Source organism: Phoxinus phoxinus (genome assembly GCF_949152265.1).
Source record: "Phoxinus phoxinus genome assembly, chromosome: 17".
Taxonomy (NCBI): domain Eukaryota; kingdom Metazoa; phylum Chordata; class Actinopteri; order Cypriniformes; family Leuciscidae; genus Phoxinus; species Phoxinus phoxinus.
In genome coordinates this window covers 11,658,703-11,674,140 of record NC_136892.1, presented here as the reverse complement: position 1 = coordinate 11,674,140, position 15,438 = coordinate 11,658,703, and the positions used below count along the sequence as shown (strand labels likewise).

Genomic DNA, 15,438 nt, shown 5'->3' with positions numbered 1-15,438 from the left:
CTTAGATTTCTGGTCTTACTTCCGTAGAAACCATGGAAACGCCAAAGATGCTTTAACAAATTATGTGTTTTATTAGACAGGTGAGCAACTGTTTGCATACCTTTATCTACAGAAAACGAATCATTGTTACACAGCTCAACGCTGTTATTCTTATTGTTTGAATCTCTTGTTTTCTTGATTTACCGTGAGTAACGTTTGCAGCTTGCCTCAGAGACAACACTGTTTTGTCAAGTTGCTAACATAGCAAAATCAGAAAGAGCTTTATTTGTAATAACTGTAATACTGCATTTTCTCCACCATATGATCTATTTTAAAATGATTTGCATGCATCTAATATGGATCTAGATTACTGCAGTGTGCAACAAGTGTCTCATACCAGTCACCGAGTGAACGCACAGAGTAACGTTATAACATAACTTTTAACACACTCAAATGTATTTTTAGTATGATTTTTCTGCCCAAGTAAAACAGCGCTGCGTTACCCCATAATTTTCATTTGTCAGATAAAGCCTGTATGATAGTATTTACTTGTGGCAATTTCATTATAATGAAATAAAATAATGTGAATTGTCAAGTTCAAGTTCAGGGAAGGAGGTGGACATTAAACAGAACTTTAATCATAAAATAAACAAAGAACAAAACATAAGGAGCGGCATACTTTCATATATTAACGAATATATCGAATTTATGCGTTTAAATATCACTATATCACCCTGTAGCCCAAGACTGGTTGCCCACTGAAGCTAAGCAGGGCTGAGCCTGGTTAGTGCCTGGATGGGAGACCTCCTGAGAAAACCAGGTTGCTGCTGGAAGAGGTGTTAGTGAGGCCAGCAGGGGGCGCTCACCCTGTGGTCTGTGTGGGTCCTAAAGCCCCAGTATAGTGACAGGGACACTATACTATCAAAAAAAAAAGCACCGTCCTTCGGATGAGACGTTAAACCGAGGTCTTGACTCTGTGGTCACAAAAAATCCCAAGATGTCTTTCGAAACTAGTAGGGGTGTAACCCCGGCATCCTGGCCAAATTTGCCCAGTGACCTCTGTCCATCATGGCCTCCTAATCATCCCCATACACTGATTGGCTTCATCACTCTGTCTCCTCTTCACCAGTAAGCTGGTGTGTGGTAGGCGTTCTGGCACAATATGGCTGCCGTCGCATCATCCAGGTGGATGCTGCACATTGGTGGTGGCTGAGGAGATTCCCCCTTCCATGTGGCTACACTATCAACGGCGAAATTAATCTGCAGCAGTCAGGTGGTACAGGTCAGAGCTCTTTAAGTTGTTTATGTTCATTATTATTGTAATGTCATGTGCTTCGAGAAATGAGGTAGTTTAATGCCGTCTCTCATGACACTTTTGCTTGCTCCCTGCTGTACGCGTTCATGTGTTTTGAAGGAGGCGTGGCTTTGGAGACGCTCTGAAGGCAGGGTGGGAAGGCAAAGTTGGTCGCTATTGCTAGCCTCTCTGAACATTGCCTACCCTACCTTTAATAGAGGGCTACTGCCTAAGTTAGGCTGGCTGTTTTCATTTCACAGAGTAGAAGTTTAGGGCAAACACAATCGTTACCTGGCTGTCCCCAGTGAAAGGAAGTTCGGAAGACGTGGTCGCTGCTCGCCTGCTCTGCGGATCGTTGTGGTGACTATGACAAGAGATGTCTGAGAGTGGGAGGGGCTTGTGCAGTCTCAAGTTCCTGTTTCAAGTTGCACCTGGCTTTAACCCCAGTAGAGATTTTATGTGAAATATGTTACAGTACATCAGCTGACACAACTGTCATCTTTGAAGTCTGGAAGGGTATCTTTTCTATATGTAACATACTGGGTTCAGACACAGTTTGCCGTGTTAAGAGTGACATGATATTTGTCTATCTTACAGGTTTTCAGGTTAGGAGGCTGATGCGTACATGCGTATGTGAGTGGCAGTGTGTTTTCAATGCTTTGTGGGGCACCCGCTGAGCTCTCAATATCCATCTACACTGTGCCAGACACCCCTCTGGCTGCCCTCCCCGCAGAATCCTCCCTGCTCCGCACAGATGTCCCCACACACACCTCACACACTACAGCCCCTGAGGAGGACAACCTTCACTGCTATACATCAGTCTCAGCCGCCATGGCGATGCGACATCTGCGTGAATCTCCGTTCAGTCCCACTGTATGAGAATTATCTGCGCTGTGCGATATGATGCAAGCAGGTAACAACACATATACACAAAACCTGCCCTGGAACAGAGGACACAAGACTGTAGGATCAAGGACTGATAGGAAAATATGATCTCTTAACAAAGTCCAGTGACACAAGTTAAATAATTGGGGGGAATATGAACATTTGAATACATTTTATTAAAATATGAACATGAGTACAAAAACATTTACTAATGGACAATTCCATTGCCATTTTTACATGTTCATAAACCATTTATATTCCGAATATATGCATATATGTAGCGAAACCATTTTCAATATTTTGTAATATCATATTATTATTATTATTTTACTATAACTAATTGAACACTGCCACTTTATCCCATAGCTACCATTTTGGGGAAAAGGTTTCACGGCTTAATTCGTGGCTAAATTGTAGCCAAATAAGTGACAGTTTTATATATTTACAATTTCCCATCATGTCCGATATATTTTTTTAGACCTGGATAAATTTGCTTTGACACAAATTTCTATTTACCTGTTGTGTAGAAAATGTACTTTGACCAGGAATAATGCAGGAGTTTTTTCGTTTACATTTTTTTCAAAGCGTAGATAGGTGTATGTAATAGGTCTTTTCTAAATATATGGTCACATGGCCAAAATAATGCACAGTTTACTCGATTAAGGGGCCGGTACATCTTACCCCACTGAGTATATGACTAACTGCTATGCATTCACTTCCATGCCAACTATCTTGAATTCCATTATGACACATTTCCTATTGTAATCAAGCATACTATGCTGCTGCTGGAAAGCACTTTGACGAGTCAACCCCAAATATGCTGCTGTTTCATGTTGCACCTAATGCAATACGCCACATCTAATCGTTAACATCCATCCCAGGTCAGTTGGATAGATTCAACGTGGAGCAATGGTAAATCTCATTAAGTAGAAAGACTCACTCGCAAACAGCTCTATAGAAGAGTTATGTTATGATGTTATGATGACTTAGAAGACACAAAAGCATGGATGTCTTTACAAGTTTATGAAAACACCTCCGCTCAAAGCCCCATAGGAGACTATGGAGCTTTGAGTTTGGGGTGCAAAAAATCTATTTACACGGAATAACAAAGAAGTAATAATGAAGAAGAGCGATCAAGGGGGAAAAAACATATAAATTTTAAGTCATTAATTCCCTCCCTGAACAATGAGAGAGCAATCCACAAGAGGCCCGACGTAAAAGTGTTTGAATTGAAAGTGAAAATGATTAAAGAGCTCTTTTAATGAAGTGTTAATTGCTGTGAGAAGTAGGTAGAAGGTTGAAGGAGATGCACTGCTTTGACAGGAGCGAAAGCTACAGCAAAAGCACATTTCTACACTGATATAACTAATAACATAGGTGTACATAGAAATATTCTCATGCATGGGGCTTCATTTGGTTCTAAATTTTAGCCTTAATTCAGAATAATTGCACTAAGTGCCAACTTATTTGATGACTCTGTGAGAACCACTGCACACTAGTTTTACAAGAGATACATTCATTTTACTGAACAAGGAAAAGTTAGAGTGGACTAAGGATAGAGCCCTGGTGAACACCAAGTGACAAAAAGTTTGAAAATTGGAACAAAGATGCATCCTAAAAACCTAGGTGAGTTTCTGGATCTCTTTGCTTTGGTAAATAAGTAACTATTCTTGCAGAGGCCTCTCAATAATGAATGTCATATTTATACCTTCACCTACAGCTGAATATTCAACATCTCATCAGCCTCGCTAACTGAGTCCTATATTGTGTTTCTCACGGGCCTTTTGTGCTGCATAAGATGGCACAGTCTTTCACTTACCCTTATCACAGACACACATTAATGGCCATCAGAGAACTCTGTTCTCTTTGAACGGTTTACGGCGACTATCCTTTGATCATAAGTAGTGCTCGCTTCACAGAAAGCCTGAAAAGATGTCTCTTTGATATCGCCCTGCGTTTACATATCAATGAGTGCCACCGAAGATGGGGGCTCAGGAGACTCTCATGCACCACACTTTTGGGAAATGTAGCTTAGAGGATACGTGTTGACCAGTAAATGCATACATTTGTCATACAATTTCGTAGATGAGGTTGAGTAACCACCTTCATCCGGAAGCAAGGACTCGTCAAGAGTTTATCCTCAATAGATCGTGGCTCATTTGACTGTTTTGGAGTGGAGAGCCCCACGTCTTTATGGGCTTTCATTAGACGTCATTTTGAGGCTCATTTGAAATCAATCCCCCTTCGGACCTTCACGCCAGCTCTGGTGTCGGCCGGATGAAAAATGAGGCGGGGCATTGGGGCTTCAGGCGGCCCCCCGTCCATCCTGCTTGGCCCAGTCCGTTAATACAGCATCATCTGGTCGAACGGACGGGCAATTCCCACATCTCATTACCGACAGGAACTGTGGGTCATTACTCGGGATGGATTCCCATTAGCTGAACCGAGGGTTTGGGACTAAATACAGAAGCTTTGGACATAAGCGTGTACTCACAAGCACTTTGTTACATACTCCTTAGCCACTCTTAACTTGTTCAAACACTTCTGGATGAGAGGAAGGTGAGAATTACTTGAGAGAATTGATCTACTGTGGAATGCAAAAGTAGGATTTAAAAAAAAATAGTAATGCAGCTTGTGCCGTAGTTGACAGTTCACAGTGATCAGGGACTTTGTGAACTATTCATTTAAGTCTAATAGGGTAAATCCTTATAAATTGAGTCAACTCAATGAAAGCAATTTAGAGGCATGTTTTCCCCACATGAAATACAACATATCTCTCTTTTGCCAGAAGAGAAGTTCATTCTCGATGACACATTAATTCAGGATGACTGCATGGTCATCCGGAAATCAAGGTAACGGAGAAGCAGTCAAGAGCGGGTTTAACCTGCAGGAGTGCAAGGAATATGAGGCACAGGCCGGTGAGTGAAGATAATGCAGGTCCTTCATATGGTCCTTTGCTGTATGAGCCATCTGTTTATCTGACACACTGCGTCCTGATGGACAGGCTGGGTAATCAATGCAGCTCTGCTCCACAGGTTTGTGTATGAACGTATAGTGTTCAGCTGTTCAGCTTCTTGCGCGCTTGAGTGTGTGTGGTTGCTAATACAATTTTAAAATGGGGTATACCTGACATGTTATGTATGCGAGTATGCCTCCGTGTATAGTGTAAAAGTGTGAGCGGAAATACAGTATGTGGGCGCTCGTCTCCGGCAATGGTCAGCAAGCAGCTCCTGTCCCTGTGGGGATGATGATTTATGGAACATTAATTTTGGATAGCTGGATCCGGGCACATATTTTAGTCAGAGGACTAAATATATTGGGGGAGATTTCTGATTACAGATTTTCAGTCCGCACGACAAACTAAAGAGACTAATATGTTAACAGCAGACGATCTCCGATGTGCAGCGAATGTCTGAATAATAATTTGTAAAATAACATTTACCTCAAAATCACATTTAAATATTTTGTGTTACACATTGGATGTTACTGTATGTGTGAATGTTAAACAGTATTGACACCTTTCTGTTCCTGATTTTAATATTCTGGCCACATGGGGCAATGTGGACCTCTGACTTCTGAATGTCACCTTGCATACAAGATGTTATACAAGATAATAGTTGATTAATGACCTACTCTGACCTGTCTGAACTTATTACTCGGGTAAAATGTATCTACAAGTCAAAAAGAAATATATTGTGATTGATTATTTTGTGTATCAAAGGTCAAACTATAACATATGAATATGAGAATATGCAAAAATTAAGTTTCTCAAAGATTAACAGGACTTTTAGAGCAGACTAAGTGGCAGAGAAAAAAAACCTAATTGAAATACTGAAATAGGTTCTTCACTTAATTAATTACGCAAGTGCCCTTTATATTTAAAGCACTACATGTGTTTAGGCAGAGGAGTAGTAATTCTGTTTTCAAAGTCACTGTTGTAACTATAAAGGTCACTAATTACCACAATTTTCATTTTACTATCATTATGACCATTATAAACAATTTCCCACAAATATAAACATAGGTCACAATTAAATAATGTGCATTTTAAATGGTCTGGTTATGCTAAATGTATAAATTTTATATATATATATATATATATATATATATATATATATATATATAGCCTATATATATATATATATATATATGGGTGTGTGTGTATGTGTGTGTGTGTATGTATATATATATATATATATATATACATATAATGTGTGTGTGTGTGTGTGTGTGTGTGTGTGTGTGTGTGTGTGTGTGTGTGTGTGTGTGTGTGTGTGTGTGTGTGTGTGTGTGTGTGTGTGTGTGTGTGTGTGTGTGTGTGTGTGTGTACTAGTGAATAATATATGTAAATATTGAGTGTAATAAACTGTAAACAATCTGAACCAGACGCTCACTCCAGACGCATTAAGCCACGGTGCTCATGTGGATGACATGATTTGAGTCTGGCCTGCAACATGCCAATCAGAGGTGTAGTGGTAAAAAAAGAGGTGGGTAAACTATAAATTCTGGTGAACCACGATGTGGTCACCCGGTAAGGTGGGCCACTGCCTACCGTGTGTATCCTGATGACATCGCTATAGGCATCATTTGATGGTACTACCAGTATCACTGGTTGTTCCCTCATCATAGGTCACACAATCACTATTCAATTCATACATTAATCTAAGTTCTTGTTAAAAAGATTCAAGAAGGAATAATATTGTTGAAATCTATAAAGTTTACTAAATGACAAAACAGAGAGAACAAAAATATTTTTAACCCGTAATTACAAAACAAAAACGGTTGTTGTATTTTTAAAAGGCAAAGTTGAACACCAAAATTTTAATTTGAACTGTAGGCTAGGCTACACCAAATGCTGCGCAAAAAATAAATATTGACGAATTATTACTTGTTGCCCCTTAATTAAACATTTAAAATATTCACAAATTAATATGGATTTTGTTGTTGGTGATTTATTTTTCTGAGACAAAATTAGAACCTGGAAATGATATTATTCCCGCAGCAGTGCTGAATGAGAAGAGCATGTCTCTGGAACCACAGCCTACAGAAAGGTGATTTATAGGCTAATGATAATAAATGTGTCTGAAAAAATAACGAGGCATTTTAATTGTTTATTAATAAACTATTGTTTTCTAAATCAGTGTCGGTTAAAAACATATCTCCATCTCCGCTGTTAAGCGGGTGCGCTTTTAGAGAGAAATGCACCTTTCATACGGATTAGCCTACATAATCAGAAGGTATTAGCTTTCGATTCGAATTTGTTCATTTTGAAGTGGACATTTCAAGCTTTAGCCTACATATATATTTAGTTTCAGTTCTCGTGCTCCAGTTCACGGAGATCATGAAAGCGCGCCTGATAGTTTCATTTTATTTGACAAAAGCACAACGTTTTCTTGTTATTGCGAGTTTACACAAATAAAAGTAGTTGTGAATAATGTATTATTATGTTCTGTATGACCAGAAATTATAGAGTATTTTAAATTGTTTCACTGTTGATAAGTGTTCGCGCCCGCGCGTCCGTGCCATGCAGTGCGCGCTCACACTCCGCTCCACAAACGCTTGGATATGCGTCAAAATCTTGTGTTTATTTGTGATAATCTTAGGCTAGCCCTGTATTATTATGGTCTAACCCGCGCGGCTACTGACAGTAATGCAGCGCAATATGAAAGACTTCGTCTTAGGTTTAACAACCTATGAAACTAATAATGAACAATATGAAACTAAAACGACATAGCCTAAGCTTAATTTAAAATGGCTTAGGAACTATATGCTATTTAGAGCTGGATAAACGCAGTTTAGAGGTGGATAAACGCTATTTCAGAATTTTGGGAGGTGCCCAAACGGCGTTTACGTGCGTTTAGCCTCCACTACATCCCTGATGCCAATGTCCCATCACTCTACACAATTTACCAATCAGTCTACCAAATAAAATACAATTTTAGAAACATGGCCACCACAAACCATTATCGAGCCATTTGGCAATCTATAGTCCGTTACTCAGAATCCCACGAAATGTTTCCATTTTGAAAGAGAATGTGAAATGCATCTATACCCAGGTACCGTTCCCTCCAAATTCTCTTTTTCTAACAAATCTCTGACTCTGAACCCAAGTTCATAAGGTGAGCTCAATTCTCGCAGAGCTGCTCCGCTGGAGTGATGCAGGAAACTGATACTCCCCCACCTCGGCCACAAGATCAACACTGATCCCTCTTGCTCTCGACATGCTCAATATTTTACATAAAACAAAGCAGAGATCAGATGATGCCGTTTATGTGAGCTGAGAGGAGGGAGAAGCGTCTCCGGTTACAATGGGTTTATACTGTAGGTAAGGATGAGTCGTCTGTCTTAGGGTGAATCTCACTTAAAAACTGTCAAGAAATATCCAGGACATATATCCAATTTCAAATATTACTCTTGCTCGGGACATGTCGGAAAGGATAGTGAGTTTAGCTAGTGCTACATGAGGGTAGTAGTGAGAAAAAGAGATGAGCGAGTGAGACGGTCCTCAGTGGCAATCCTAGGACAATCCAATCTGATTTAATAAGAGTGACAGTTGCTCTCTGATGACAGAAAAGCTCTTGAAAGTGTGATGGCAAAATGAAAGGATAGGTGAGAGACAAAGAAAAGAAGAAATAAAAGTGCTGACCACTTTGGTAGTTAGGGATTTGCAACATACACAACTCTGAGACCCGCAATCTCTGCATGCTCTCTCTCTCTCTCTCTCTCTCTCTCTCTCTCTCTCTCTCTCTCTCTCTCTCTCTCTCTCGATCTCTCTCTCTCTCCCTCTCTCCCTCTCTCTCTCTCTCTCTCAGCACACACCTGGTTTTTGCTAACGCAGCAAATCACATGGCTGACAGATTCCCAAGCCCGTTTAAATAATGCATGGGATTTCTCTTTTAACTTGTCAGTCGCTCCACAAAAAAATATATCAGTTCTTTTCTGATGTCATTTGTGACAGTGATTCACCCTGACAGTTCTCCATTAGACCAATGAGTCCCTTTTCGTTCGCCAATTCTTCTACTGCCGTTCCGACAAGAAACACATGTTACTCCTTTTCCTTTTTCCCCTTTTTCTCGCCCTCTTTCTTCTTGTTAACAGGGGTTTTCAGAGCTGTATTTATATTTAAAGGCACAATTTCACAGGAGCCCCCATTAACTCACTTCACCTTCTAGAGCTGCTGCAACCGTATTAGCGCAAACATTGTTCTCTGCCTAACACACTCTGCAACCGAAACCACACACTGACTGCGAGTCGCTGAACAAACTCCGGTACGCTTTGTGCTACTGGATAAACTCAGGGGGGGAAAGGCAGACTGTGTTTTTCCATGCCAAATACTTCATCAAATCTCTTTGGCCCCTGTCAAAGACATCGCTGTTGCGAGTCGTTTGGCTTTTTGATTCAATGCTCTTTATTTCGCGCGCTCTGGCAGCAAGGGTGGGGTTAACGTTTGAGCGGACAGAGTGAGGAGGGAGATTGAAATCAAGCCTATCTGTGCTGACTGCCTGCTGCAGATAGCTCAGGCTTTTTGTGGCACGATCCACACAGTGGAGGAAAAGCACAGATTAGCTGTTTCCCCTTTGAAGTACTCCTTCAAAAAAAAAGCAAAAGGCTCACCACCAAGATCGAGAGGGGAGGGGACCGAAAACACATCTTGCGGGAATGTAAAGAAACAAAAAAGGAACAGGAAAAAGCGCCATCGGGACTTTGTAGCTGTACCCGAGCAAGCAGCGTCTTGGCGGCGCACAAGAGAGAGTGAGGCGAAAAGAGAGAGAGGTTAAAGTTGTCGGACGACTTCAGAGGGTGTTTGTTTAACTTCAGGGATTCAAGGAAGCTAGATCTGATTCCAAGACACCCCCCCTTCACCTCTCAACTCCAAACCATGCACACCAATGACCAATCCAGTGTAACTTGGGTGGTATGGCTTGCTTTTGAAGACTTTAAAAGTCTGGTCCAAAACTCTCTCTTACATGTCTTTCTGGTTCCTCAAAGTTCCTAAGAACTCCACAGCTTTGGCTGGGAGAATCCAATAAAAAAATTACGTTAACGGAATCTGCCCCCTCTTTTTTTCATACGCCTGTCGTTCAACAATGTTCTGTCTTTTGCGTATTTGTTCATTAAAGACCTCATGTTAGAATTTTGTGGCTTTTAGTTAATCTCTGTGAGCTTAAAGGTCAAATTTGTGCTAGTACTGTATAAAGTTGACAAAATGAACATTCAGCAGTTGGAGTTGGTAGCCTCATAGCGTGGTTACGCTTCAGTGAAAAGTGAAAGTGACATGTGAAGGTCAAGTATGGCAACCCATACTCGGAATCTGTCCTCTGCATTTAACCCATCCAAGTTAGAGCACACACATTAGGAACAGTGAGTAGTAAACACACACACACATACTGCAAACCATGGACACACACACACGGAGCAGTCGCAGTTCAGGCGGCCTGGGTTCAAGTCCCAGCTTGGGGTCTTTTTCATTTCTGTCCTCACTTTGTCTAACTCATTGCTTCCTTTTAACTCTATACTGTATTCAAGTAAGGTGAAAAATGTCAAAAATCATTTCCACAATTTAAGCCACCTTTCCACCAATATTCACATAAACATCAGGTTTTCTAAGGCTAATCAATGTAAATAATTGTGCAATAATTATAAAATAATAATTTTACACATAATTATTCATAACTTCCCAATTTACAATGTTGTTTAAAGAATAATGTTTAGTGCAATTTTTTTTTTCAAATTCATCTGGATAAGAATACATCACATCAGGTTGGGCAATCGCAAAGTTCAAATATTCCATTAGACCCAAATCTCACATTGGATCATAACTCCAAACATCTCCCATAATACTCTCCATCAGAAATTAATGATTTCCAGTCTGTCATTTGTTGTTTGTTGGAAATATCGTGACTTGAGATAATGTCACCTGACAGTTAAATATTTATTTAGACATTCAGGTTTTTTTGCTGACTAACTTGTTTTGTTCTTAAATACATCACATTATTGAAGAAAGAAATGGTTGCAAATGGAATTCACCCTGATTGTAAATTCAAAAAGCCATCAGAAAGAGTTAATCCAGCCCTAAAGTGTCACCCTTATCAGATCTGACACCACACAAACAAACGCCTATAGTGCTGGGTCTGTGCTTACTGTGTTTCACGGCCCGGGACTGTTGTTCACTCAGCACGCTGACATCCGCAAACACGAGTGAAATTTGACTCTGTGTGATTCTCAGCTTCCATTGATGCAGTTCTCTCTATCTCTCTCATCATCAACATTAGCTCTATCGGCAGCCAGAGCACATTAGAGGATGTGTGATTGAGTGCGAGACAGACGTGTTCTCTCCACCCCTGGCACTGGTTCTTCTTCCTCTCTCCTGCTCTTTATTCTCGCGCCATCATCTTTCTGTCACTGCACACTCTGTTTCTCTCCACACGCTGCTGTACGCATGGACCGAAATTCAAAGGTGATTTGTATTCAGTCCCAAGTGCAGATCTACAGTAGGAACAGCTTTTTGGTAAGCCATAGTTCCGTCACTGATTCTGACTAGATGAGCCACATCTGAAACCAATGTAACAGAGCCAATGGTGATTGCACATCATTTGATTTTTACATTATTTCAACTACATTCAAACTCCGTAAACAGTCCTAAAACATTTTGTTGGTTGCTTGCACTGGACAGGTAGCCTGGCTCCGCCCTCCTACTTCCGCTCAATTTTCATTTTCCTTCAGTGCTACATCTGGGTTTGTGGTATATTCGGGCGGTTTCTCCGGTCAATTGTTTTACCGGTCCAATCAGCGAACAGAGGGAGTGGCTGAGAACGATGACGTTGAGGTCGTGCGCTAGTTTGAGTTGACATACGTCTCGACCAAACGTTACCGATTGGTTATGGAAGATCCAGAGTGGCTCTGGGCAGATCCATTAGTTTTAACTTCAACATAGTACCCGCCTACAAGGAAGTTAACGCTCGTCAATGGAGAGAGGCCGGACTCTCTGTACAAATGAAATGTGCGAGTCTGGTAGAACCAGGCAACTAGATAGTTCCACCTACAGCAAAATGTAATTGGACCAAATCTTAACTGTATATTACAAAGTGTTCTGATTGGCTGTGATGGACTGAACAATTACTTAAACTTGAAACAATCAAAACACAATATAACGCATTTCGACAGGAGTGAGAAATCAATAACATCGAATTTAGAACCTAAAAATAACTTTTTATTCCATTTGCCAATGGCCGGTGACTTAAAATAATCACTGCATAGTCGTCACTGTATAGATTAACCATAGATTAATCGTTAATAAAGATAAAAAAGGTTGTTCAGACAAGAGCAGTGAGTGATTTTCGCTTTAACAACACAGACAGCAGCAGGATTATTAGGCCGCTGTCACTTTAAGAGCGGCTCGGATCCAATATAGGCTGCTGATACTGTACATGTGTATTCTTTCTCAACTATTTACGTGCACTTAAGACATAACCGACTATGTTTACTAGAATAATGTGTGTGAATTTGTTCATTCAAGCGCAATACAACGTGAAAGAGAGCTCAATTCAGTATCGAGTGCTGTCTGAGCACAGCTTTCTGGGCGAGCACCCCGGAAGTTTGTGCTCAGAAAACTTCCCACATTGCGCGAGAAATAAAGTGAGTTCCCTTTTGCGTCTTCTTGAGCTTGAATGTTTAAATTGGCCAGGCTTAAACTTTCTTGATGATGCAGCACTGGCTTGGCAACTGTTAAGACGTTCACGTTTGTTCACAATATTGCATTGTTAGAATTCATAAAAATATTACCTGCGATTTTTACTCGTGTTAATTTTAGGCCCTGTGAAAAACACCAGAAGAGTTTATATGGTAAGAATGTGTAGTATTGTGTTTGAACACAATTTTAAAGCCTTTGCAAACTGATATGACGAGTGAATTGCTGGTATTAATATCTCCCTCTACATATTCACACGCACGCACTGTGTTTCTGTTCATGTTTGTGTGTGTGTGTTTGTAAGCGTTATTGGTCTTGGCAATAACAGCGGCTGGCATTTGTGTCTGTGCTCGCAGTTGTTGACTGTGATAATAAAGAATGACATTTTACTCTGTGTGTGTGTGCGCGGTGATGGTAACATCACAATCTAAATGCACAGTCAGGTGGGGAACATTAAAGACGTCATTAGCCTCAATAAAGCTCAGCAGAAAGGAGAGGGTTGCGTGGGCAAGAACCCATTACCTCAGGTCACGTGCCTGTGTGCGCGCGTGTGTTGAAGTGATTAGATTGTTGAACGCATCCTAACAGTGCTCTTTATTTTCATTTTGTGAATATCTATGGCCTGCGCTGGTAAGTGATTCAAAGCTAGTGAGTCATAAACTGGTCAAAGCTAATGGCTGTGGCACATCAGAGATGAGTTCTGCTGCTGCAATGGATTTGATGCGTTTGATTACCAGGTGAAAAGCTCAATAGTGATGCTACCGATCTATAGCAGGTGTGATAACTCATATGCAGAACAGCGTTTGTGAAACTGGAAATTGATAGTGTCAAATGTGCATTTGCTATACTATTATTAAGTTTAGCTTAAAAGTGAATGGGGAACGGGACTCATAATGAATTTGACAACTCCATGATTCAAATTCTGATTTTTCTTAATGATTCTTGTTCTACAATTGATTTTTTTGAAATCCATTCAAATTATCGATCATAAAAAATTTTTCGCACACACTTTGTTTTTGGCTGCATTTATTTGAAAGGGTGAAACAACTGTTTTCTATTTAAATTTATATTTTAAATGTCATTTATTCCTGTGATCAAAGCTAAATTTTCAGCATCATTACTCCAGTCTTCAATGTCACATGATCCTTCAGAAATCATTCTAATATGCAGATTTGTTGCTCAAGAAACATTTCTTTATGATTATATTTCAATGTTGAAAACAGTTGTGTTCCTTAACATTATTGTGGAAACAGAGATGCATTTTGTTCAGTACTGTTTGCAAAAAACTGCATTTATTTGAATTAGATATGTTTTGTCAAATTATAAATGTCTTTACTGTCACTTTTGATCAATTTAATGTGTCTTTAATTATTATTATTTTTAAATATATACTGTATATGATTTAGTAAACTTTTGAAGTATGACTTCTCTACCTGCACTGGAGTTCAGCTCCTCGTTCTCGGACTCTGTACCGTTCTGGCTTCCCGCTCCGTGAATGTTGTTCATGGCCATCAGTTTCATTTTCTGGAGTTTCATTGCTTCAGCCATTGCTGCTGCTGTCAATCCTGTTGAGCACACACACACACACACAGAGAGAGAGGTAAGTGTACCTGGAAACATACTTTACACCTGATACTAGTAACATCCGTCTCGGGAGATCCAATCTCAAATCGCTGTTCACCTGGTATTTACATGCATCTCATGTGACCAGATTGTATCAAAGAGAAGCTCTATTTACTTCCTCAGTGTGTTAATAAACATTGATAAAGCACATAAAGTTGGGAACCCATCCATACTGAAAATCTGTAGTTGTGCACATCTCTAATCAGAACTGGTGGTGACTGCCGCCCACCGGCAGAACGTGGCCCTCTGGAAGAGGAGGGAGGGATCTACTCCCAGAAGGCCTTCTGCTCGTGGTCCTGTGCTAGTGTGTGTGTCCCGCGAGGATTTCCCAGTGTTACTCACTGTCTCACACACACTTCCAGAACTGTACCCTGGGCTCATCAAGGGCTCCTCAGCCCTGGAAGCCATCATCACTCAGCCCAATTAGGCCCCTAATTAATTCAATTAAACAACGGAGGGACACATTAAGTAATTCATTAAGTGACGATGTGATGCCTTCTCGCACTCCGCTCTCGAAATTTCCCCACAAATCAGGTTGGGAGGAAGTGATGGCCCACGTCCTGTGTCTTTTTCCCCAGGTTCAGACAATGGATGTCACCTTGATCTAATTCATTAAAAATGTAGCCTCCAACGGAATACGTGAACTAGCGCAGAAAAGAAGGCCGAAGAAAATTCCTTTATCCTCTGTTTGAAACGCTCGGCATGGATTTGGAAGCACGGGGCACTTCTGCTCCCCAGAGGGCCGTGCGCTCCCCTGATGAGCTCTTACGGCTGAAAATGAACAACGACACGACTGGTTTTGCTTTCTGCGACAGCCGGCAAGCCAAATAAACTGGCAAATTAGTCATACTTTGAAAAATACAAGTTGTGGATATGCTGGACTTGGGTTGGAGAGATAAATGAATCTACTTCTTGGCATGCATTTAAACAAAACAAAAAAATAGAAGACAAGCATCTGAGTATTTTTAGC

General features: G+C 40.5%; 1 protein-coding gene across 4 annotated transcripts in view; it reads right to left on the bottom strand.

The window, feature by feature from the left end:
* Nucleotides 1–15,438, bottom strand: part of dacha (dachshund a) — a 155,985-nt gene that overhangs the window by 43,006 nt on the left and 97,541 nt on the right. For all 4 annotated transcript variants that reach the window (XM_079585591.1, XM_079585590.1, XM_079585593.1 and 1 more), the window contains one exon: nucleotides 14,279–14,410. In XM_079585591.1, the coding sequence (XP_079441717.1) occupies nucleotides 14,279–14,410 (132 nt within the window). The remainder of the gene's footprint in view (nucleotides 1–14,278; nucleotides 14,411–15,438) is intronic.